The sequence below is a fragment of the Polistes fuscatus genome, unplaced genomic scaffold, assembly GCF_010416935.1.
Source record: "Polistes fuscatus isolate 324 unplaced genomic scaffold, CU_Pfus_HIC Scaffold2, whole genome shotgun sequence".
NCBI lineage: Eukaryota > Metazoa > Arthropoda > Insecta > Hymenoptera > Vespidae > Polistes > Polistes fuscatus.
Window position 1 is genome coordinate 6,497,748 of NW_025113096.1, and position 21,796 is coordinate 6,519,543.

Genomic DNA, 21,796 nt, shown 5'->3' on the forward strand with positions numbered 1-21,796 from the left:
GAGTGATATCATGGTCGCAAATAATGCTAATAAGCCAGGATATTGTCTAACGAATGTGTAAAATATATAAATTTCACATATCGTTGTTTCTTTTGAAAACTAACTTTAAATACAAACAATATTAACGCTGTAGTGCACGATGGTGTGTATATGCACACGCATATAATTATCGCGAAGTATATGTTTGATAACGAAGAAAAAACGAATTATTATTCGTGGAAAATTATTATTTTGTGTACGAGGTGTGCCTTAAGTAATTATTAATTAATTAATTTATTTATTATTATTATTATTATTATTATTATTATTATTATTATTATTATTATTATTATTGTTATTATCATATATTATATATAATATATTATAATACATATTATATGCTCTTTCTTAAAATGATGAACAAATTGTATTTTTATACTATAATCTCAGCTACGTATACATATATTTATATATGTCATTTACATTAAATAATTTATACAATATGAAACGTGAGCGAAAACTTTAATCTAATTAAAACGCGGAGAATCGAAATTAATTTTCTCTACCTGACTAAAAATTCGTACTTACTATTTGTCAAATCTACTTTAATAGTATATAATAACAATACAATTACTATTATTAATATTAACTTAGTATAGAAAACATTGTTACTAAATCAGAAAGGTTTTTAAGATATTGTACATTGTAAAATACATTGATCAAAAACTTTTGTCTATATTCTTTTCGTACTCTATTATCTAATTCATTTTCATTCGTATAAATTTTTATTCATGCAACAATATATGAAGATATAATTAGTAAAATTCAAATTTTTTGTATAATAAAATAATAATAATAATAATACTTCATACAAAGCAAACGTTGTTACTGTTCAACGAATAATCTTATTGGATATTCCACTGGATTATAATAGAAATCGAATAATCCAATCTTATTCTATTTGGAGAACGAAAGACATTTTGGTTCCATCGGAATTGACCAATAGGTATATAGTATATAATAATCCTTAAGATAGGACAAAAACCTACGGATGTTATGAAATTTTCTTTGCGACGATTATTTTATTGATCTATCTTATTTTAAACGAGATAATAAAAATTTGCAATTAAATATTAGCTTAACAAATGTTATTGTTTACTATAAGCTATCTTCACTTATCTCTAAGAAATGATTTTATGAATAATTTGTTTCTATATACGTTCAAAGATAAAAAAATAAAAACATTTTAACATTCCGTTAAAATAGAAGTATAGATAATTCTCTTACATTATAAACATAAAGTTTTAACAGATATTGTTGAATTATCCGTAAATTTAAACCAACAGAAAGAAATTCTAAGGATATACGTTTATATCGAAAAATATTTAATTTATTTATTTTAAGAAAAAGGTCATTTTAAATAAAATTGAAAGTTAAAATTCAACGGTATGTTCCCTCTCCCATTCAAGAAGATTTCATATTCGTAATCCAGTTGAAGTTTAGTGACAACTCTTAGGTAACGTACATCATCATGGCGACATTACCACCACGAAAAAATCCCTCAAGGAAGAAGATTTTCAAACAACAAATGACTCCTTTGCAAACCCTTTTGCAACTTGGATTTCCGAAACATCGAGCGTGAGTATATTAACAATAATATAATAGTTTTATCATCCAAAATAGGGCAAATTTAATCTTAACATTTTCTTTCTGTTTACTAATTGTCATTCTAAACAGACGACTGTCAAATTTTATGACATAACACTCATTTCATCTTCCATCTAAAATTATTGTTATCACATATTTAAATTATTTTTGTTATAAATGATGATACATACATTGTTTCAAAATTTTAATTATACTTAGTCATTTGTTTGACGTTCAATAATTATTAATTTATTCATTGAACCTAAATGTGTTAAATTTTCCTTGTGCAAAGTTAGAATTGAATTTTTGTATGACACATAAACAATTATGTGATTACAGAGAAAAAGCATTAGCTGCCACTGGACACCGTGGCATTCAGCTTGCATCTGACTGGTTACTTGCTCATGTTAAAGATCCGACTTTAGATTTTATTACGCATAGACAATATGTATTATACGCTTGTCCTACTGGAGCATTAGCTGAAACTCTTTCAAAGTTTTGGGTTGAAAGCGAACAGTTAGGTTGGAATGGAGCACTTAACTATATGCCACATATTACGCTTGTATCTTTTTTCCAAGTAAGTAAAATGATTAATTGTTTGATCTATTAGATTGAAGCTTTATGCATCATGTTATTGAATGTTTTTCTTTTATTTCCAGGTCTCAGACGAACTAGAACCAGAATTTGTATATTCTCTTAATAATATCATAGATCGTAATGAACCTTACAGCAGGGTTCATTTGGAACCATATATTTCACCCAATTTTATGGGACTTTTTGTCAAAGATGAGGATGCTAAATGGCTTAATAAAATTTCGGCCAATTATGCTGCTAAATTATCAACCTTTAATATCGTTGCCAATCATCAAGTTAAGCCGTTACATCTTACACTGGCTTATCAGTTTCCCAGTAACTTATTTCAACCTCTCCGTACAATGGTTGAAAAATTGGAACCAGCTACAGTAGATAATTGGGAACTTAGATTATACTCTCGGGACTCTAGGTTAAAAAATTCCCGTGTACATAAAGTTATATACGCGTACACATCCAGAGAAGATGATGATTTGGAATTAAGAGTAGGAGATTATATTTACATAATGGAAGAATCATACAACTCTTCTACAGATGGATGGATTGAAGGTACTTCATGGTTGACTGGGGCCACAGGAAATTTTCCTTTAAATCACACAAAACGAACAGCTGAATCAGATTCCTGGACATTGCATTATACTGTGCAAATTAATAATAATGTAGAAGATATTGTGGATGAAGAAAAAGAAGTGAGTCACCAAATAAGCAGTACAAATGTAGAAGAATCTGTAAATACAACCAGAGCAGAAATAGAATCAGTAATAAAATTAAAGTATTTCAACCATCTAATTTGTAATTAGAATAATGATATAATATTTATATCTTATTTATATTTCTTCTTTACACAGATAGAGTCCACTTCTTCTTCGTCATCTGTAATTCCAGCAAGACAACTCGTGATATGTCGTCATGGAGAGAGAGTAGATTTTACATTTGGTGAATGGATCCCATATTGTTTTGAAGATGGTTCTTATATACGCAGAGATCTAAATATGCCAAAGGTTATACCAACAAGAAATATAGATGAATTTAAGCATGACGGTCCTATAACGTCAGTTGGAGAACTACAAGCAAGATTGATTGGGGATGCAATAAAATCATCTAAAATACAAGTAGATGCAGCTTTTACCTCGCCGTTTCTAAGATGTATTCAAACGCTTAATAATATTTTAAAAGGTTTAGAATTAGACATACCCATAAAAATTGAGCCAGGTTTAACAGAATGGTTAGCATGGTATCCAGCTGGTGTACCTACCTGGATGACTCCCACAGAATTAATTAATGCAGGTTACAACGTGGATACAAATTATAATCATATAATTGAAGTTAAAGATCTCACTATAAAAGAAACTTCAACGCAGTATTATGAAAGAAGCTATAAATTAATAAAACATATTATTGAAAATACGAAAGGTAACATTCTCATAGTAGGTCATGCTAGTACTTTATCAGCTTTAACTAAACAATTGACCGGCGGTGAGATACCACCACCGTCAGAAATTACGAAAATAGCTCAAAAAATATCATACTTGGCATGTGCAGTTACTAGCAAAGAATCCAATGGATGGCAACTTCAGGCGCCTCCTTTCCCTCCAATCACGCATACTAGTAATAGTAAATTTGATTGGAAAGTTTTATTGTAAAAGAATGAACTAGTATTTAAGAAGTAATAGGATTGCGATCGTAAAAGACTGTTATGATACAATGAATTTTTTATAAGTATAGTTTATATTGAAATGAATGAATCGAGAAATCCTATTTAAAAGTTTACAATACGAAACGCACATTCTTATTAATTAGAGATTAAGAATATTGATAAATAATGAATATAAAGTATTGGCAGTTTAAACTACGCTTTTGCAGAAGAGAAATATTAATTTTAATACATAGAATACATACACTTCGTTAAAATGTACTTATGTTGTGTGTGTATGTGTACCTGCATTTAAATTTATCGTAAGTCTTATATATATGAGAATAATTTATTTTATTAGTTTTAAATGTAAATCACTGAACGATTTAACATCAATTTTTCAATGTAAATAATGACAAAAATCAGTAGTAAATAACTTTATCAACTGTGTCCTGTTACTTATAATTTAATTGTTGACAATATTAATGTAAATTGATACAATTGTTATTTTATATCAGAATTGTAGTGCTGTTTTTACAAAGATGGCTTTATAAATTTCCAATTGTGTTATGTTTTATTCAAGTTCTGTTTGTTATCAAGGCACAACGAAAAATTTTATTAGTAAAAAAATCAGAAACAACACATAACTATGTTATTTATTATAGTTATAAAAATTCAAAATCTATTTATTGGACAATAATTCTAATGTTCTTTTCCAAAAACTATTACATGTATGCAGTGAGTGATCAGCTAATGAACAGTTCAGACTGCGAACATTATCTTTGCACAAATGTTTGTTAATTGATTAGCCATTGTATATATAAAATCTCAAGAGACATGTTTAAAGTATATTGTATACCAAAGATATATATATATATAAGTATGTATATAATAATAATATTTTATTAAAATAATAAAAAAGAATATATATAAATGACAAAGAGAAGATTTGCCTTCACATGGTACAAAAAAAATTTATGAAAATATATATAATATAGATCTTATTTATTCCAATAATATACATAAGGCATATGTTATATACAGAAAAATATAATAAAATTCATTGCATGGAAGGCACAAAAAATATTTATAATCTTCTATATCATATATTATTTGGAAGATATCAAAGATGTCCACGTTCCTTTAATTTAGCTATTAAACTATCAACATCAGGTACTATAGAACCAGCTTGTCTAACTGGTGGTTCTTCTACAGAAATAACCTCAATTCTTGGTGACATGTCTATACCAAGATCCTTTGGACTAACTTTTTTGATCGGTTTCTTTTTGGCTTTCATAATATTTGGTAATGTGGCATACCGTGGTTCATTCAAACGAAGATCAGTGCTGAGAATAGCTGGAGTTTTTAGCCTGAGAGTTTCCAATCCCCCATCGATTTCTCGAGTAATAGTCAATTCACCATTACCATGTTCGATCTAACGATAAACAAAATGATTGGAAAAGTAAACTGAATTCAATAAAATAATTAAACATCTTGATATTTTAAATTAATATAAATCCATAAATCTTTCCAGATGTTTATCATTTATGTCAAAAACTAAAATACCTTACTACAAAATGTTCCTGCTGGCCAATCCAAATTACCAGCAATCATTTGAGCAGTTTGATTGTTATCATCATCGATTGCTTGCTTTCCAACAATAATTAAATCAGCTTTCTCATCTCTAGCAAGTTTAGCAAAAATTTTAGACACATGAATTGGCTGCAAAGTTTCGTATTCTGCTGGCAATACTTCCACATGTATTCCACGATCAGCACCCATAGCTAACGCAGTTCTCAAAGCATCTTGTGCTTGAGTAGGACCACATGTAACAGCAATGACTTCTTGTACTAATTTTTTTTCTTTCATTCTTATAGCTTCCTCAACAGCTATTTCATCGAAAGGATTCATTGAATGTTTGACTCCATCTGTAATGACTCCTGTTTTGTCTGGTTTGACACGGATCTAAAATGATGGATTAAAATATTAATTACAAAAAAAAACAGTTTTTAAATTATAAACTGTATTTGGACAAGAATAGCTATTAATAAATAAATAAATATTTATATATATATATATATAATAATAAAAGATTAATTTACATAAAAATATAAAAGTACATTTATATTCCAACAAGTGTTTCATTGTTTTATAAATTAATGAATGACCTTAGACAAGATCGAATTTATTAAAACGTAAAGATAAGATAAATTCACCTTTTTTGTTTCTTTTTATTGTTAATTAAAGTAATTCTATGTTTTAATATCCTAAAAGTTCAAATTTACCTTGACCGCATAATCGATTACCCTTTTAACACCTACAAGTACACGTGCCATAATTAATTTCCAATTAATTAGAATAATATATGAAAAAAAAATGGAGAGTACTTAAAATCGAGATCAACAGTGTGTTTACATAGAATGTCTTCCCCACTGAGAACACTGATGGAGGAATTTCGAAGTAACTAACTGCAGTTATGAGTATAGTGGTAATTGTTAGTGACGTGGCAATCACTTACGGTTCGAAGTCCTAACTGTTCCTCATTTTTCATGGACAATAACAATAATTACTAATAATTATAATATTACACATATTAAAAATATCGTTAAATAGGAACTTTTAAAATGAATGTTAATTATAATATATTTTTTTTAACTATTAGAAATATATTAATAACAACTGGGATAATAAGTTTGTCAATTTAATATCAATGTCTTTTCTAATTTTTTAAAAGATTTCTACTTGATATAATAAAGATAGAATTTCGATATAATACATTTGACATAAATAAATATAAATATTAATAATTTAATATTGTAATTAATTTATCAACGATACATTAAAAACTTTGGAATCATTCTTTATAGAAGAAGGTATTTAAATTTTAGGAATTTTGTTGTTTTAATCACATAGGGATATTTAATTGATTTCATCGTCTTTTATATGGAACTAAATCATTAAATGAAATAGAACTTTATATTCTTTTATAAATTTTGTTTTTTTTCTATAATTATACTTACTTTATATAATTTTCATTCAATTAAAATACATTTAAATTACAAGACTGTATTACAATTTTATTATTTGATGCTTTTGTTTATGTTTCTTTTATATACAATCATTTATTATATTTATAAGGTTACACTTAAAGATAAAAATATTCAAAGTATAAATCAACATAGAAGAATTCATTAATATATAAATACATTCGTAATCTTACAAAAGTCCATGTAATAAATCAAAATATATAAATTTTCACATATGCGAACAAATCAGATGACACTCTTTTAATAAATTTACTCTCTCTATTGACATTAATTGTATAAACAACAACAAAAAAAAGATTTATAAAATACATAATTGCGCATAGTGCATTGTATTACTATTAAGTCAGGAAGTGAATACATCGTTAATAAAAAAACGTCAGTCGATTCATTTCTTCCATTAATACTCTGGCAGTTCAAATACTTTTTTTAACGCATATCAATATGCCTAAAACAATAACAAATGAATATATGTATGTGCATGCGCTATCAAAAAGAATAATTAAGTTTATTTGTTAAAAATAAATTAATGATTACCTCAACGCTAAAGGAAGTGTCATAACCACCTTTATGTTGCATTCTTTCTTGAATAGTAGATAAGCAATCTCCAGTCATGTTGAAGTCATCGCTACTGATATGACCTGTATGTCGAAAATTTGTAGGCTCTCCAATCATGCTCCGATCTATCCTGAGCCTCTGATGAGATTTGTGTTTCCCACTTCGTGAACGTGGTTCTTGTTGTTGCAAACAACACTTAAAACATTGTATCCAAAGTTCGCTACTACCTGCCATTTTGCATTAAAGTTTAAGCTTGTTGTCTTAATTTCTTAATCTCTCAAATCTGAAACATATGATACAATGCAATAATTACAATGTAATCTAACAAAAATTACGGTTTTTAAATCAAATTAAATCATACTATCAAAATAACTTTACATCTTAACCTATACGTAACATAAACCATTTATAGGTACTGATACTTGGACAATACATCATTTATACTTTATTTTTAAATTACACACAATACAACACAACGGTTATTACAAATTTTGCAAGATAGAAACTTAACCAAAAGTTGCTTTCATGTTACTTTTTTTTGTCACTTCTTTGATGTTCCAGTACGTTCAAACCCGCCAAGAAACATGACAAACGATCCTCTGTAATGATTATCTTATATGTATTCTACTACCCAAATACATCTAACATAAGTACAATTAATCGATTCAATTTTAAAATTGGACAAACTTAAATCTACATTTGATTGGTTTACATATTCAAAGACGTTTAATATATAATCATTTCATTGTTATTGCATTTAATAATCCTATATTTTTAATACCTCTTCTTAAAAAAAATCAAAATCATTAAAACATCTTTTTAATATCATTCAAATATCAAATTATTATATCTGATTGTTATACTTTGTCGTATTATAGAGAAAACAAAATTTTAGTTAATTACAGCTAAATTCGTTTCGGAAGTATTCCGATATTTGATTGTTGTTAATTTTTGTTATACATAACTTTTTTTTTAATTTTCATTATGAAAAATATATATATTTTTTTAAATATTGTTTTAAAAAGAACTGTACAAATTATTTATTGTTTCGTATAAAAAATAAGTTTCACTCATGGTCGGTAATAATATTTTTCTAGGAATTATATTTGTTCCAATTGTGCCTAACCTGTGTTTTAAAGTTGGTTGCAAATCACGCGTGGTGTAGTACAGTTGCTTAAGTCACCTTAAAGCCACTTCTTTATGTAGTCGCTGATAAAAAATACGACAGGGTTTTAGTTGGCCAATATAGTTTTTCTATAAATATGTGTTCCATAATAATATTTCAAACGTTATAAAATGAAATATCTTTTAAGTAAAGAAGCATTCGGTATTCCAATTGGTATTTAAATTACGAATGCTAGTATTTTATCGTAACCGCGTGTTACATAGTTCAGTACAATTGTCGAAACAGATCTCTAGCCCTTTCTTGTTGTAACATTGAATATTGAACATTGAACATTTGTACATTATCAGGAAAATATATTTTTTTTCGTTAAATTATTCGTGCAGTAATATTTATTACTAGTACGATGTTATATTGAATGAATTTATTTATCATTATTTCTTTTAATTGTACTTAATAACATTTATTATGGCGAATGAAGTACAAATGAACGAAGAATTGGAACCTGTCTCCAACGCCATGAATGTAGACAAATCGGTTGTTGAAGAGTGAGTAAAGTCCATTTTAAATTGTTTTATTTACATTTGGAATTATTTCACATATCAACGAAAAGAAAATTTTCTATTCTTTATTTTTTTTTTAAATTATGTAATTATATTAAAATTGTGTATCAATTTGTCTTTAGATTGGCAGAGGCAAAGAAAGAAATAGCAAATCAATATTATTCTTTGAAACAATATAAAAAAGCATTAACTGGATACAATGAAGTTATTGGTAAGTATATTGATACTAGTTTATGTAATGAAACTAATCTTTTGTTCTATAATTAATAGAAATAATAATAATAATATTGTAATAATAAAAATAATGATAATGGTGATTTTAGAGATGTGTTCAGATGAACCACGTTATTATGGTAACAGAGCAGCTTGTTATATGATGCTTGGCCTATATCGTAACGCTTTAGTTGACGCTAAGAAATGCATTGAATTGGACCCATTGTTTCTCAAAGTACTTATATATATATGTTCAATGAAATATTATAATTTATTCATTTAATATTTCTTTTCTTATGTAATTATGATTTTTATATTCCTAGGCATACATCAGGGTTATCAAATGTTCATTGATTTTGGGTGATATCATAGAAGCTGAAACTAATATATCTAAACTTTTGAAATTAGATCCTGATAATACGTCTGTAGCTTCTGAACAAAAGGATTTAGAGTATATACAGAAGTATCTTAAGGATGCGGATACTGCTTACGCAGTGAAAGATTTCCGTAAGGTTAGAGGTTTGTGTAAATGTAATGCTCATTTCCACTGCTAACAATATTGTTAACAAAGATTTTGAAAAATCTAGTACTATAATATAGGATGTTTCTTAACGTCTGGTCCATTTTGGGAATGAGTAGAGGATACAAAAGCAATGGAAAAAAAAATACGTATTAATATGTGTCTGCCACAACCGACAAATATATTCATATCGTTAATCATTTAAACTCTGTAGTTGAAGTCTACTTTGCAAACCGATGTTTTGTCTTTTTTTGTTAATAGGTTGTATACTGTATGGATCGATGTTGCGATGTTAGTACATCGTGCACAAGATTTAAATTAATCAAAGCTGAATGTCTCGCATTTTTAGGAAGATACGAAGAAGCACAAGAAATTGCCAAGTAAATTAACGTTTATTTTACAAAGATTTTATTCAGTCTGTGAATTATATTTTATTTATTTATACCTTTAATATACTTATTATATTTCAGTGACGTTTTGCACATTGATAAACAAAATGCGGATGCTATTTATATTCGTGGTATGTGTTTGTATTTCCAAGATAACGTTGATAGAGCTTTCGCACATTTTCAACAAGTATTAAGATTAGCACCTGATCACGATAAGGCATTGGAAATTTATAAGGTAGTAAAAATATTTTTAATTTATTATGGTGAATTAATTTGTAAATAAATGTATGTAGTATTAATCTTTACCTTACTTTTAGAGAGCGAAAGCTTTAAAAAAGAAAAAAGAAGATGGGAATGCAGCATTTAAAATGAAACGCTATCAAGAAGCTTACAATTTATTTACAGAGGCTTTAACTATAGATCCTCAAAATATAATGACCAATGCTAAACTTCATTTTAATAAAGCAACAGCAGCTATTAAAGTAAGTTGAAACAAACATTATATACTAAATTACATATAATAATAAATGTTCTGTTTGTTGTATACTTAAATAAAAAAACTTTTCTTTGTTATTATAGTTAGGAAGAGTGAAGGAATCTATAACAGAATGCACAGAAGCTTTAAAACTAGATGAAAATTATCTTAAAGCTTTGCTTAGGAGAGGATCATCTTATTTGGAATTAAATGAATACGAAGATGCTGTTCGTGATTTTGAGAAAGCGTGTAAAATAGATAACAGTCGTGGTACGAATATTATACATATAATTATTCAAGTATTTATTATTCATTAAAAAAAAACTTATTAATACTATATTTAATATTTTATTTTACAGAAAATAAGAGATTCCTCATGGGAGCAAAAATGGCTTTGAAAAAATCTAAAAGGAAAGACTATTATAAAATATTAGGTATCGATAAAAACGCATCAACCGATGATATTAAAAAAGCATATAGGAAACGGGCTATGGTCCATCATCCAGGTATTAAAACCAATAATAAATCTAATATATCATATATATTATAATAAAATATATATATAAATAAAATGTTATAATTTTAATATCTACTTGAATAATTATCAGATCGACATGCTAATGCAACTGAAGGGGAAAAGAAGGAACAAGAAAAGAAGTTTAAAGAAGTTGGAGAAGCGTATGGTATTCTATCGGATCCGAAGAAACGTTTGCGTTATGATAGTGGCCATGACATTGATGACAGTGATAGCAGTATGCAAGGTTTATCAAATTATTATTCATTATTCAATGAATTAAAAGTGAACAATGATTTAACAAATCATGATTTAGTTAATCATTAATATATCTAATAATAAAAATTGTTTTTTTTTAGACATGGATACTCGTGGAATGTTCCCAACGTTCTTTCCTCCAGACGCGGGCTTTCAATTTCGAACTGAATTTTACAATGGCTGCAGTTTTCATTTGGGTTAATAACATTCCAAAGTGCATCATGATATCATAGTATATCGTATTATAATACTTTAGTTTATTTGATATAAAAAATATAATGATTTTCCCTTTGCAGTTGTATTAATTATATATTTATTGGTCTTGACATATTTAGATCATCATTATGTACAAAGTCGTATAATGTAGTAGATTATTTTGTATAAATTTTGCTTTTTACATATTTTTAATCCGTGAAAACACAAAAACAAGAAAATTAAATAAAATAATTCTCTTTATTCTTTTTTATATAGCAAGTATAAAATCTTTCATGAAAATTTCTTTTGATCAATGTTTCGAACATTGATTAGAATGTTATGATAATATTTAATATAGATTTTCTTTTTTTTCTGTGAAAATATTTCCTCTAAATCCGCACTCTTAATTTGCTCTGCATGATATATACACATACAACAATTCATTTATTGTCTATTTCCGAATATTCTTAGAATTAAATATAGCGAAAAGAGGACATATATAGAAAAAACATATTGAAAAGTCAGTCCTTGTTATTGTTATAATAAATGATAAAAATTTACAGCTACCTTAGTGAAATATCTTTTGTTCAACTAAATGTATGTCTTTTATATCGGTAAGAAAGAATATGGATAGATTTGGAATATGGGTTTAGGTATTTCTTAGAAATATACAATATATTCGAATTGATAAGTTATATGTATATAAAATATACATATATACCCATGTGTTTTATTACTAAAATGTGTAAGCTAAATTGATTACTTTCACATGATGTAATTTGTTGTATATTTTATGTTCTCAATTAAGAAGAAAATACATAAATTATTCGAGTTAATTCATTAATCATTCTACTCATTATTATAATAATAATTACTATTGTAATATAAGAAGTTTATAACATTTTGGCAATTTTATGTTCAGCATGAATTATGATGTGTAATTTTTTGTTCTTATTTTTATTTATTATAATAAGATCATAATTTAATACAATGTAAAAATTTGTTTGATATCAAAATATTTTGTTGTGGGGGACATCGAATTAATATATTAGAGCCTTTTAAAGTTAATAATCGTAAAATATTTATTATATATTAATTTCATTTTGTTTTTTTTATTCACTCAATAAAAATGATAATAATTATTTAAAAATATGTAGCATTATTTATCAAAAATAAAATACTTCACATATAAATTTAATAAATCAAAGTGGTGCTTTAATACGATTATTTGTATCGGTTTTTTGTTTATTTCTTTGATCACCAAATATTCCCAATCTGGTAGTTGGGTCTCCAGTAAATTTAACGTGACAACAACAATTCGATGGGAAACGAAACATATCTACATTAATTTTACCATTTTCTGAAAGAGCAGCTAGTTGACGATAAATGTATTTTTGTTTGCATATTGTTTTGTAGCCTTCGGGAAGATTGTCCATTATATTGCACTTGCTATTTTCATTACTGTTAATAATAATAATAAATTATATTATTTTAATATATACGATTTTACTAAAAATAATTATTTGATTTTACTTGATTGTTTTCTAATATTCTATAATGTTGAATAAAGTTTTACAAACCTGCATGTTTCGATTCGTACTCCTTGTTTAAAATTGTCTTGATTTACAATTACAGACCATTGCTTGCTCTTACTTTCCGCTGATCTTGGATAAATTACAAGTTCCTATTGAACGATAATAGATATTAAAAATAAGACTTAATAAATTAAAAATAAAATGCATACGAATTTTTCTGATTATAAAAACTTACAGTAGATACACAAAGAGGTGTACTGTCTACACCGATTCTCTTTACAACATCGGGTATCTAAAATAAGTAAACATTTTATTGTTTTATTTTGTAATAAAATCTGATATAATATATAAAAACAAAAAGCTATTTCTCACCACATCTATAGTGGCAAAAAATTGTATACTATTATTCTGTTGAATAGCATTATTTATTATTTCTTCGGGATAATTGTCTATTCTTTCGCAAAAAGTTGATCCATGACAAATTGGTACCAATATTCGTGGCGATATTGATAATAGTGAATCGGTATATGGTATATTTTCCGTCGGAAAAAAAAATTTACCGTCTATATGTTCTGTTGAACAAAATTTTTAATACAAAGATTAAAAATATTTTACAAATTTCTAACTTATATTACTGTCAAAGTCGTACACATAAAAAATTATATTTATAATTTATATTTAGTTATTTATTTAAGTTCATTAATGTAAAATAACAAATGTATAAGTATTAAAAACAAATTAAAATAAGTATTAAAAAGTATTAAATAAGCATTAAAAAAATATTAAAAAAAAATTCAGGGCTAAGGAGTTAATTTAGGGAAGGAGTTAAAGAAAGGTATAAGAAAATATGGACAAAGAAAACAGGAATAAGAGACACAGAAAGGAAGACTGCACATTATAGCTTAGGTAGAGAAAATTTGGAATCTTTAGACAAGAATGGTTACTAATAAATATATAAAATAAATATAAGCATTATATATAAAAAAAATATTTAAAAAATGGTTGTAGCTAACCAGCATTAAATTGCTGCTCAAGTAACATTTTTTGCCCTATTCCTATAAAATTTAAGAATTTCGAAAAAAATAATATATGTATATATATTTTATTTATTATAATGCTATTATTTATTAATGTATTATTTTAATCCTATTTATTAATAACAATTTATTTACCATGTTCATTAGCTTGATCAAGTAATTTTGGATTATCATATTGAAATAATCGAGCTCTTGAATTTGAATCGCGGTTATGGATGCGATTTGTTTCAGAGATTGATGATTGATCCTTTCTATTAAGTATAGAAATTGTTTGGTTTCCATTTTGTATCGATTTATCAACTTCTACTTGCGGATAAGTACGAACATTTTTAAAAAACTGCAAAATAAATATTATCACAAGATAACAAAATAATTTATACTGTGTTCACGAGTCCTGAAAAATGTAATTTGTATAAATAAACAAAATTATATACATTTTTACGTATTACATATTCGTCAAATTATACGTTAACATCTTATAAATCATATTAATAAAGAGTTAATGTAAAAAGAAAGAAAGATGCCGTCATTTTAACAAATATTGAAGAAAACACAACTCGTACTTTTTGAATTTCCCGCGTAGGGTAAAGTGCAAGGACTATGTATATCAAATATCTTGTAAATAAATATTATCTTGAACCTTAATATTATATTTGTTGTTATCTTAAAATCAAATAATATTATAAAATACAAATATGAAACGTACGATGTATATATTATGGCCAATATGTATATGTATTTAGTGGATATTCTATAGAATGCCACGTAAAACCGGCAATAAGTTTAATAAGCAGTATTTCACAGATTGTTCAGTCATTCTATAGAATGTCCAGAAGGTTTCGGCCTATCTATAAAATGTGCTTCAGTGGGGTGTGTTAAAGCACAGAGGGGGTATTGATCTCAAGCTATTGTAAGTGAAGCAAACTATGAAAATTTAAAAATCGCTCGGGCATTCTGTACAATGTCAGCATTACACATTGACAGTAACATATATATTTCAACAGATAAAAATTATTTATAAATCGTATATAAAAATAAAAAACTTACCAATAATATAACACAGGCATTCAAGAAAATACGACTTAAAGTATGTTGTTTTGTCATCTCTTTGATTCAATTGAATGCTTTTTTCGATACAACAAATCACTTTCTTAATTTGTTTCCTTGTGACTTCTCTCAGGTGATTCTCCTACTCTTTCAAAATTTGTTTTTTTCTTTTTCCTCCTTTTATCCTTTTCTTTATATGTTCACTTATATATACATGTATATATATTTATATACGTATGCACGCATACATACTTAAATATATAGCCATATAAAGGTCAGTCACGAAACGTGACGTTTCAAAATAACTAGTTAAATATACATTGTATGAAAAAATGTTTCTTGCATAGATAAAATAAATTAGGGGACAAATGTAATGGTAAAAAAACTTTTTTTTAAGGTCATTTTTTTATGAGATATCAAGGTCATCGTTATTTTTTTAAATGGAATGCCTAATTTTTTTCTGGATTCTGGTAAAAAGCATCAAATTCTGCATAAAAAACTATCATACTATGTTGGTCCTAAAATGAATAATTGCTGAGATATTCACAAATAAACTTTTATTATCACAAGTGTTCGAAATGCAGAAAACATTTTTTCATACAATGTATATTTTATATTGTTATTGAGTTATTTTGAAACTTCACGTTCCGTGACTCACCCTGTATATATTTTTGTCTATTTTTCTTTAAACTCTGTTTGGTTCGTATAACAAAATGAAAATGAAACGTTTTATTTGGATCAGTTCGATTAAAATCTAATTAAATTGCCACTCGAGGAAACACTTGCTCACACATAATGGTAATCAGAGAATGAGAGAATAGGATTTAATAGTTCATTGCGTTAGAAACAATAAAGAACAAATACATTAAAAGATTATGGTATCATAGAAGAACGTCAGGTTAGGATTAAAAGTACTGGTAGGGAAAAACCAGCATTTGTTAATCACTTGAGATCATTTGCCAAGAGGAAACCACACAGTGATAAACATATTGCTAACCGGATTTTCTTGTGTTATATTAAAAATTGTAGACAAGTTTAATATAAAGATCGCACAAACTTGTATTTATAATCCAAACTATGCTTTTTGAATAATAAGATTTGTTTTAGAATTAATATTTAATGCTATTCGTATACACTGATGGACTTTATACAAATGACCAAGAATAAATATTTATAGCCCAATAAATAGACACCTTATGATAGCATGTAGATAATTGTATATTTAAAAGGTACAGATGTGTGTTGGAAATAAAAGTGGGAATGTTAAATCCTTCGCCTCAGTTGAATACGTCATCTCTGTTAATTTTAATCGTGAGTTTTATTATCAGGATTAGAAAAAAATACCACAAATTTTAATTGCTATCACGGAAGTGGTTATCAATCGTTTTACATTTAACTTTACTTTCATTTTTAATTATTTTTAATTGTAGAAAAAATGTAAACACACTTAATTTTATTTACATTGTATTTATTTTACTTTGGACGTTGTTTATTTTTTTCTGTAATAAAATATACAAATAACTATTTAAGTAATTATTAATTAATTAATTTAGTTAATTACTTTTTTTGACAAAATTGTTTCGTTTTTTCTTTATTTTTATTACACGTGATCAAATAATTGATCAAGTATAATGATTACGTGTCTGATGATCACGTGTGTTATGATGATGACAATGAATGATCACGTGACGAAATATTTAATTACCATAGCTTTAAATCATGTCAGATATTAAAAACATTATTGAATTGTTATGCAAACATTTGAATTTATCAATCAAAGTTGCAATTCAACCAGAATGTTTTAGGTTATCTAAATTTAATGATCCAAAAGAACAATCAGTAAGTCTCCAATGTAACAACGAATTTCTTTTTATCGTATTTACTCTGAGTATTACCTTATCTTAATGCATATTTTATTATCTAGGATACATTGTGGACGATATTGCACATATTAAGTTTGTACGCTGCAAAAGAAAATCAAAATAATATAAACTTTGAGGAATACGGTAAGTTTGTAAATTTTTTGGATGTGTACACATATTACTTGTTGCTATTTATTGGACCATTTTGTTTTGTTATAACGAATATAATGTTTCAGATAAATTATCTGCTACAAAATTATATTTCGCCTATTTACAATATCCAGCAATTGAGTTTTATAATTTATCTGAAAGTTGTCGTAACAATAGAGTACTTTTATTAGCATTTGCATGGCTTTTAGCGACGCAAAATGTTTTGAACATTGTTGTACGAATCAACTTGATATCTAGTATTTTAGGAAAGGAATGTTCATCTCCTGACTTATCTTTGGTAAATATGCAAACTTTAAGAAAAATAATTTTAAGAATAACACATCATTAAAATAGAATATTATTTTAGAAAGAAATATCTATGGTAGAAACATCATGTTCTTTGAATGCTCAAATAAAAAATATTATTCATCACAATAGTAAAGTTAATTTTAATATTAAATGTATATCCGAATTAATCGATATCAAAACTAAATTGTCAACTAAAGCTCACAGTGCAAGCTTGAATTTTGATTGTCTTGCTCATATGAACGTTATGGATATTGCATTTGTCAAAAGTTTATTCGTCGTACAAGATACAGATTCTAATTTTGTTCAATCTAAGCAACTAAAATCAGAGTTGTACAACATAGGAGCGATGTTGGATGTACATTTAAAGTGGATGGAAAAAGAGTATATATTTTATGACTGGATGGTATATTTTTTTTTATATTTAATTATTTTCTAAATATAAGGATATATATAGATAAAGTTGCCAGTAATATAATCTAATTGGTTTTAGATAACTGTGATCAAGGAGCATGAAAAATCTGTAGATATTAATAAAAGTAGTATAAATTGGGATGAAATAGTTAGTTTCGTTTCTTTGCTGGAACACATTATAAAAAAAAAATTTAATTCTATTTGCTCAAAAAAAGCAAAAGATGATGCAGAATACTACAATGATTTTCAATGTACATCTCGTTTACTGAGAACACCCGACATCAAATGTGAAGTTAATAAATGGTTGAAGGATGTAACCGTTCAACTGAGTCAAATAAAAGAAACGCTTGGAAAAAATAAAGAAGAACTTGCGTTACAATTAAAAAATATATTAACAATTATGCCACTGTGCATTAGAGTTTAATGCTGTTATAATATTTTTGTATAAAAAAACATATGTATAATTAAATATTTTAAAAATGAATGTTTCTAAGAACATCATAGATCAACTAGATTTCACTTATAAAAACAAAAATGTTGTTAAATAAAATACTAAAAAACCAAATCCCCGATTAGATTAGATTATACAATGAATATATGTTATATTATCACATAATAAAAGAGTATTTTTGATTTCCAAGAAAACGGACGTTAAGACGTCATAAATAAATTTATATAATTGTTAGGATGTGGTAGAAGTCGTTATTAGGTCGACTACACCGAACGACGAAATAAAAACATTGAGAATCGTAACGAGAAATATACCGATAACGGTCCAATTATTAGCCGTATCAGCTTTACACATTTGCGCGTCAACTTTAACGTCATATCTGCTGTTCCAAATTAATCCAATACCAACTATAATTTGAATAAGCAAACTAGAACTAATCATAGCTAGTGAAGGATAATAATAAGGATGCCGACCATCTGTTTGTAGAACGTAACGCAATTGATTGGCATTAGCTGATAACAATGCTAGATCCATCATCCCTTGTGCAAGAGTTTTTTTGTGCTGATAAATGTTCACATCCGGTATCGATGGTTGAATCGGTGGTGGCAAAGGAAAAGAAGGGTATTGTCCATTAGGATTGTTTGATGGTAATTCTGGAAACAGTCCATCGTCGATACCTTTGTCACCCGGACGTGAAAGAATCCCAGGTTCTAGGTCGTCTATTTCCGGACCCGAAGTCGGCCGTGGATTGTAAGTGTTGTCTGTTTCTAGAATTCCACCCAAGCGTGGTTCCACGAGTGGCAATGCATTTTCCAACTTGGCAGATAATAGTTGCTTTTTCTCATCCGGAATTTCATCCATATATAGGATTTCATCGTGATTATCTTTCGTTAGATTATTCATTACGAGTACATAGGAAAACGATTTAATTGTTTGTGTTTTTTTACTTGTTTTTAATTACGAAGCACCACACAATAGAACAACTCCTTTATTTAGTTATTGATTTGATTTATTCATTCAAAAACACATGGCACTTGTCATAACAGTTACCCGCTATTATTTTATTCCGTTTTATGAGATAATCCAACGAACGGTACAAATACAACGAATGAATAAAACACAATAAACGTTGGTAAATCTTGATTTTTATTATAACTGGGTACACGCGAACAACACGGTCTGTACGTTCAAACGTATGTCGTGAATCATTCTTTGTATAATTAGATGAATGCTCTAGTCTCTATTTAAAATTGCGTGCGGACGATTCGGAGAATCTTACGCGAGATGATATTTCCCATTATTCAGAAAAATAAATAATTCTTTAGATTTCATTTTTTTTATACAAGTCGGATAATTTAAAAAATAATATTTTCTAGATCGATATACTAATAGTATCACACAAGAGCGTTCATACAGTTACTGAACGCTTAAAAGTCTCCATCGATTCACATACAAAAGGTCACTTAATAGCAAATAGTTGATTCATTTGATGATACAATCTAACTTAGAAAACCTAATGAATTTATAACCGTTATTTTTTATTTTTTTTTAAATCCGAGAAGAGAGTGAATAAAAGGATAAGTGAAAGTACGTCTCTAAAAAGAAACAAAAAGAATCTTTGTCCTTGACTCATTTCTGCTTCTTTTTTCAACCTGCTGCAATGATATCATTCCTGATTTTTTTTTACAGTGAATTTAAATAAATAAATAAATAAATTAAATCTAACTTTATATAATTTCTTTTTCACGGAAAAAAATTACGGAAAGAATTCGAAATTAAAATATTGTCCTATTTTTCTTCAACCTGTTGCAATGATTTTATTCTCATTCTTTTTTTTATATAAAATAAACTTATTTACGGAAAGAATTGAGATAAAATTATTGAATGGTCCGTTGTCAAGCAAACAGTTACATTCATATATATAAAAGTTATATTTTTCAGGCCTGTATTCCTATAAACATTCGAGAAATTCTATTTTAGTTTTCAACAATTTAAAATTAAATATAAAACGAACATGTCGTATTTGGATGAATATTTAATTTATTATATTTCATCGTACGATTGATTCTTTTGTTTGTAAAAAATTGAAATGATATCTTATAAGAAATGTTGTGCTGCGTGTCCAGGCGTGATGGATGTTCCGAAAAGTAAGAGAACCCACGAATGTTGTTTGCCCAAATACGTATCAGATAATTTGAAAATTTCATCTATTAAAAAAACAATGACCGATTATTCTAAAAATCGACAAAACCATAACATAGAATTAAACGAAGGTTATCAAGAGCTACCACAGAGCTACAATAGATTCGCTATGGCAAAAAAGCTACATGCAGAGAATTTAAAGCATCAGCCGCTTCCTGATAAAGTAAATGACGACGTAATGAAGAATTTCAAGTTAAAGGAATCTTTTCATTTGCCATTGTTAAATGAACAATGTAAAAACAGTAGGTGTAAGAGTAATAGTTGTAACAAGATAGAATCCAAATATTACTGCGATTCTATATTAGGCTACAAAAAACCAGAAACGAAAATGGATTTAGCTATTTGTTGGCAAACTCCAGTGGATCCAATTTATGAACCACCAAAACCAACTCATATCGATGGATCAGAAGGTGGAGCTGCACCTGCAATTTTTGAACTCGTACAAGGTGTTCCAAAATTGAGACGGGATCATTTGCGTTCACATAACGATAGTAAGTATCGTGAAATTTATCAGACGAGTCTCTTAAAAAAAGATGAAGAAAAATTATTACATAATAATTTACAAGAAAATCAAAACAATTGCAAGCATCGTTGCAAATACACGAATTTTATGAACACACAAAAATCAACTTTACGGGAACGTTCTAGATCGCAATATTCTATCAGAAATGGTGCGATCTATGAAAATAAAAAAGAAAACGATCCCAGATTAATCAGATCAGCTATAGGAATCGCTTTAGATATGGAATCGAATAATAAACGGTTACTACAAAAGGTAGATGTACCACGACCAAAAACACCATTTGCTAAAAGATCCTTTAGTATAGAAACTTTATCTCCACCTTTTAGCGTCATTAACGGTTCTAGAGATACTGATTATCCGGAACATTGGAGACTTATGACGGTTTATCAACAATCTTATAAAAATCCTCGAAAGTATAAAGGTTTTTTTCACTACTAAGTACAGTAATTATTTAAGTAATTATAAAAAACAATTATTAATATATGGGAAATAGTTTTTCTCAACATTCAAGAGCAATAATAAAAACTAAACATTTGAATTTTATTTAACCGTAAATTAAATTAAATA

At 27.2% G+C, this 21,796-nt stretch overlaps 8 protein-coding genes across 15 annotated transcripts; 4 read left to right on the plus strand and 4 right to left on the minus strand.

Moving 5' to 3' along the window:
• Positions 1–813: 813 nt before the first annotated feature.
• Positions 814–4,492, plus strand: LOC122516810 (protein UBASH3A homolog). Of its 2 annotated transcripts, none has more exons than XM_043634962.1 (4): positions 814–1,617; positions 1,966–2,203; positions 2,286–2,975; positions 3,066–4,492. In XM_043634962.1, the coding sequence occupies exons 1-4, from the start codon at positions 1,511–1,513 to the stop codon at positions 3,858–3,860; spliced, it is 1,830 nt and encodes a 609-aa protein (XP_043490897.1). In that variant the 5' UTR covers positions 814–1,510; the 3' UTR covers positions 3,861–4,492. The 2 variants fall into 2 exon arrangements, with proteins under 2 accessions (XP_043490897.1, XP_043490898.1); XM_043634963.1 differs by having other exon boundaries at positions 815–1,617; positions 2,286–2,906.
• Positions 4,493–4,918: 426 nt separating this feature from the next.
• On the minus strand, positions 4,919–6,352 carry LOC122516848 (electron transfer flavoprotein subunit beta). 2 transcript variants are annotated; one of them, XM_043635042.1, is made up of 4 exons: positions 6,266–6,342; positions 6,136–6,167; positions 5,417–5,815; positions 4,919–5,285 (listed from the first exon to the last, which is right to left on the minus strand). In XM_043635042.1, exons 3-4 carry the CDS (start codon positions 5,759–5,761, stop codon positions 4,974–4,976), a joined length of 657 nt encoding a protein of 218 aa, XP_043490977.1. In that variant the 5' UTR covers positions 5,762–5,815; positions 6,136–6,167; positions 6,266–6,342; the 3' UTR covers positions 4,919–4,973. The 2 variants fall into 2 exon arrangements, with proteins under 2 accessions (XP_043490977.1, XP_043490975.1); XM_043635040.1 differs by having other exon boundaries at positions 6,136–6,352.
• Positions 6,353–7,017: 665 nt separating this feature from the next.
• LOC122516860 (CDC42 small effector protein homolog) lies at positions 7,018–8,102 on the minus strand. Of its 4 annotated transcripts, none has more exons than XM_043635060.1 (3): positions 7,964–8,102; positions 7,432–7,735; positions 7,018–7,342 (listed from the first exon to the last, which is right to left on the minus strand). In XM_043635060.1, the coding sequence occupies exons 2-3, from the start codon at positions 7,684–7,686 to the stop codon at positions 7,334–7,336; spliced, it is 264 nt and encodes an 87-aa protein (XP_043490995.1). In that variant the 5' UTR covers positions 7,687–7,735; positions 7,964–8,102; the 3' UTR covers positions 7,018–7,333. The 4 variants fall into 4 exon arrangements, with proteins under 4 accessions (XP_043490995.1, XP_043490994.1, XP_043490993.1 ...); XM_043635059.1 differs by having other exon boundaries at positions 7,814–8,102; XM_043635058.1 differs by having other exon boundaries at positions 7,985–8,101.
• A 499-nt stretch (positions 8,103–8,601) lies between these two features.
• On the plus strand, positions 8,602–12,538 carry LOC122516822 (dnaJ homolog subfamily C member 7). The gene is made up of 11 exons (XM_043634987.1): positions 8,602–9,123; positions 9,261–9,349; positions 9,462–9,586; positions 9,675–9,863; positions 10,133–10,251; positions 10,342–10,495; positions 10,578–10,742; positions 10,840–11,005; positions 11,095–11,241; positions 11,344–11,496; positions 11,609–12,538. The coding sequence occupies exons 1-11, from the start codon at positions 9,044–9,046 to the stop codon at positions 11,707–11,709; spliced, it is 1,488 nt and encodes a 495-aa protein (XP_043490922.1). The 5' UTR covers positions 8,602–9,043; the 3' UTR covers positions 11,710–12,538.
• Positions 12,539–12,833: 295 nt separating this feature from the next.
• Positions 12,834–15,407, minus strand: LOC122516841. The gene is made up of 6 exons (XM_043635028.1): positions 15,322–15,407; positions 14,410–14,611; positions 13,610–13,809; positions 13,473–13,529; positions 13,283–13,386; positions 12,834–13,163 (listed from the first exon to the last, which is right to left on the minus strand). The coding sequence occupies exons 1-6, from the start codon at positions 15,376–15,378 to the stop codon at positions 12,905–12,907; spliced, it is 879 nt and encodes a 292-aa protein (XP_043490963.1). The 5' UTR covers positions 15,379–15,407; the 3' UTR covers positions 12,834–12,904.
• Positions 15,396–18,669, plus strand: LOC122516833. Of its 3 annotated transcripts, none has more exons than XM_043635016.1 (6): positions 15,396–15,454; positions 17,127–17,160; positions 17,246–17,327; positions 17,420–17,631; positions 17,701–18,045; positions 18,133–18,669. In XM_043635016.1, exons 1-6 carry the CDS (start codon positions 15,396–15,398, stop codon positions 18,475–18,477), a joined length of 1,077 nt encoding a protein of 358 aa, XP_043490951.1. In that variant the 3' UTR covers positions 18,478–18,669. The 3 variants fall into 3 exon arrangements, with proteins under 3 accessions (XP_043490951.1, XP_043490950.1, XP_043490949.1); XM_043635015.1 differs by lacking the exon at positions 15,396–15,454 and adding an exon at positions 16,291–16,632 and having other exon boundaries at positions 17,117–17,160; XM_043635014.1 differs by lacking the exon at positions 15,396–15,454 and having other exon boundaries at positions 16,851–17,160.
• A 62-nt stretch (positions 18,670–18,731) lies between these two features.
• Positions 18,732–20,015, minus strand: LOC122516851 (ninjurin-A-like). The gene has a single exon (XM_043635046.1). It carries the CDS (start codon positions 19,405–19,407, stop codon positions 18,736–18,738), a length of 672 nt encoding a protein of 223 aa, XP_043490981.1. The 5' UTR covers positions 19,408–20,015; the 3' UTR covers positions 18,732–18,735.
• A 323-nt stretch (positions 20,016–20,338) lies between these two features.
• Positions 20,339–21,774, plus strand: LOC122516834. The gene has a single exon (XM_043635017.1). The coding sequence runs from the start codon at positions 20,594–20,596 to the stop codon at positions 21,665–21,667; it is 1,074 nt and encodes a 357-aa protein (XP_043490952.1). The 5' UTR covers positions 20,339–20,593; the 3' UTR covers positions 21,668–21,774.
• The last annotated feature ends 22 nt before the right edge of the window (positions 21,775–21,796 follow it).

What these genes read in the sequence shown, in the direction of transcription:
- LOC122516810 (XM_043634962.1), top strand. Translation starts at nt 1,511, where the DNA reads ATGGCGACATTACCACCACGAAAAAATCCCTCAAGGAAGAAGATTTTC. An exon ending in GGATTTCCGAAACATCGAGC is followed by an intron (nt 1,618 to 1,965) that starts GTGAGTATATTA and finishes ATGTGATTACAG; the next exon opens with AGAAAAAGCATTAGCTGCCA. An exon ending in CGCTTGTATCTTTTTTCCAA is followed by an intron (nt 2,204 to 2,285) that starts GTAAGTAAAATG and finishes TTTTATTTCCAG; the next exon opens with GTCTCAGACGAACTAGAACC.
- LOC122516848 (XM_043635040.1), bottom strand. Translation starts at nt 6,186, where the DNA reads ATGGCACGTGTACTTGTAGGTGTTAAAAGGGTAATCGATTATGCGGTC. An exon ending in TAATCGATTATGCGGTCAAG is followed by an intron (nt 5,816 to 6,135) that starts GTAAATTTGAAC and finishes CCATCATTTTAG; the next exon opens with ATCCGTGTCAAACCAGACAA. An exon ending in CAGGAACATTTTGTAGTAAG is followed by an intron (nt 5,286 to 5,416) that starts GTATTTTAGTTT and finishes GTTTATCGTTAG; the next exon opens with ATCGAACATGGTAATGGTGA.
- LOC122516860 (XM_043635060.1), bottom strand. Translation starts at nt 7,686, where the DNA reads ATGGCAGGTAGTAGCGAACTTTGGATACAATGTTTTAAGTGTTGTTTG.
- LOC122516822 (XM_043634987.1), top strand. Translation starts at nt 9,044, where the DNA reads ATGGCGAATGAAGTACAAATGAACGAAGAATTGGAACCTGTCTCCAAC. An exon ending in GACAAATCGGTTGTTGAAGA is followed by an intron (nt 9,124 to 9,260) that starts GTGAGTAAAGTC and finishes ATTTGTCTTTAG; the next exon opens with ATTGGCAGAGGCAAAGAAAG. An exon ending in TGGATACAATGAAGTTATTG is followed by an intron (nt 9,350 to 9,461) that starts GTAAGTATATTG and finishes TGGTGATTTTAG; the next exon opens with AGATGTGTTCAGATGAACCA.
- LOC122516841 (XM_043635028.1), bottom strand. Translation starts at nt 15,378, where the DNA reads ATGACAAAACAACATACTTTAAGTCGTATTTTCTTGAATGCCTGTGTT. An exon ending in ATGCCTGTGTTATATTATTG is followed by an intron (nt 14,612 to 15,321) that starts GTAAGTTTTTTA and finishes TTTATTTTGCAG; the next exon opens with TTTTTTAAAAATGTTCGTAC. An exon ending in CACCTCTTTGTGTATCTACT is followed by an intron (nt 13,387 to 13,472) that starts GTAAGTTTTTAT and finishes ATCGTTCAATAG; the next exon opens with GAACTTGTAATTTATCCAAG.
- LOC122516833 (XM_043635015.1), top strand. Translation starts at nt 16,557, where the DNA reads ATGTGTGTTGGAAATAAAAGTGGGAATGTTAAATCCTTCGCCTCAGTT. An exon ending in CATCTCTGTTAATTTTAATC is followed by an intron (nt 16,633 to 17,116) that starts GTGAGTTTTATT and finishes CAATTCAACCAG; the next exon opens with AATGTTTTAGGTTATCTAAA. An exon ending in CATCTCCTGACTTATCTTTG is followed by an intron (nt 17,632 to 17,700) that starts GTAAATATGCAA and finishes ATATTATTTTAG; the next exon opens with AAAGAAATATCTATGGTAGA.
- LOC122516851 (XM_043635046.1), bottom strand. Translation starts at nt 19,407, where the DNA reads ATGAATAATCTAACGAAAGATAATCACGATGAAATCCTATATATGGAT.
- LOC122516834 (XM_043635017.1), top strand. Translation starts at nt 20,594, where the DNA reads ATGATATCTTATAAGAAATGTTGTGCTGCGTGTCCAGGCGTGATGGAT.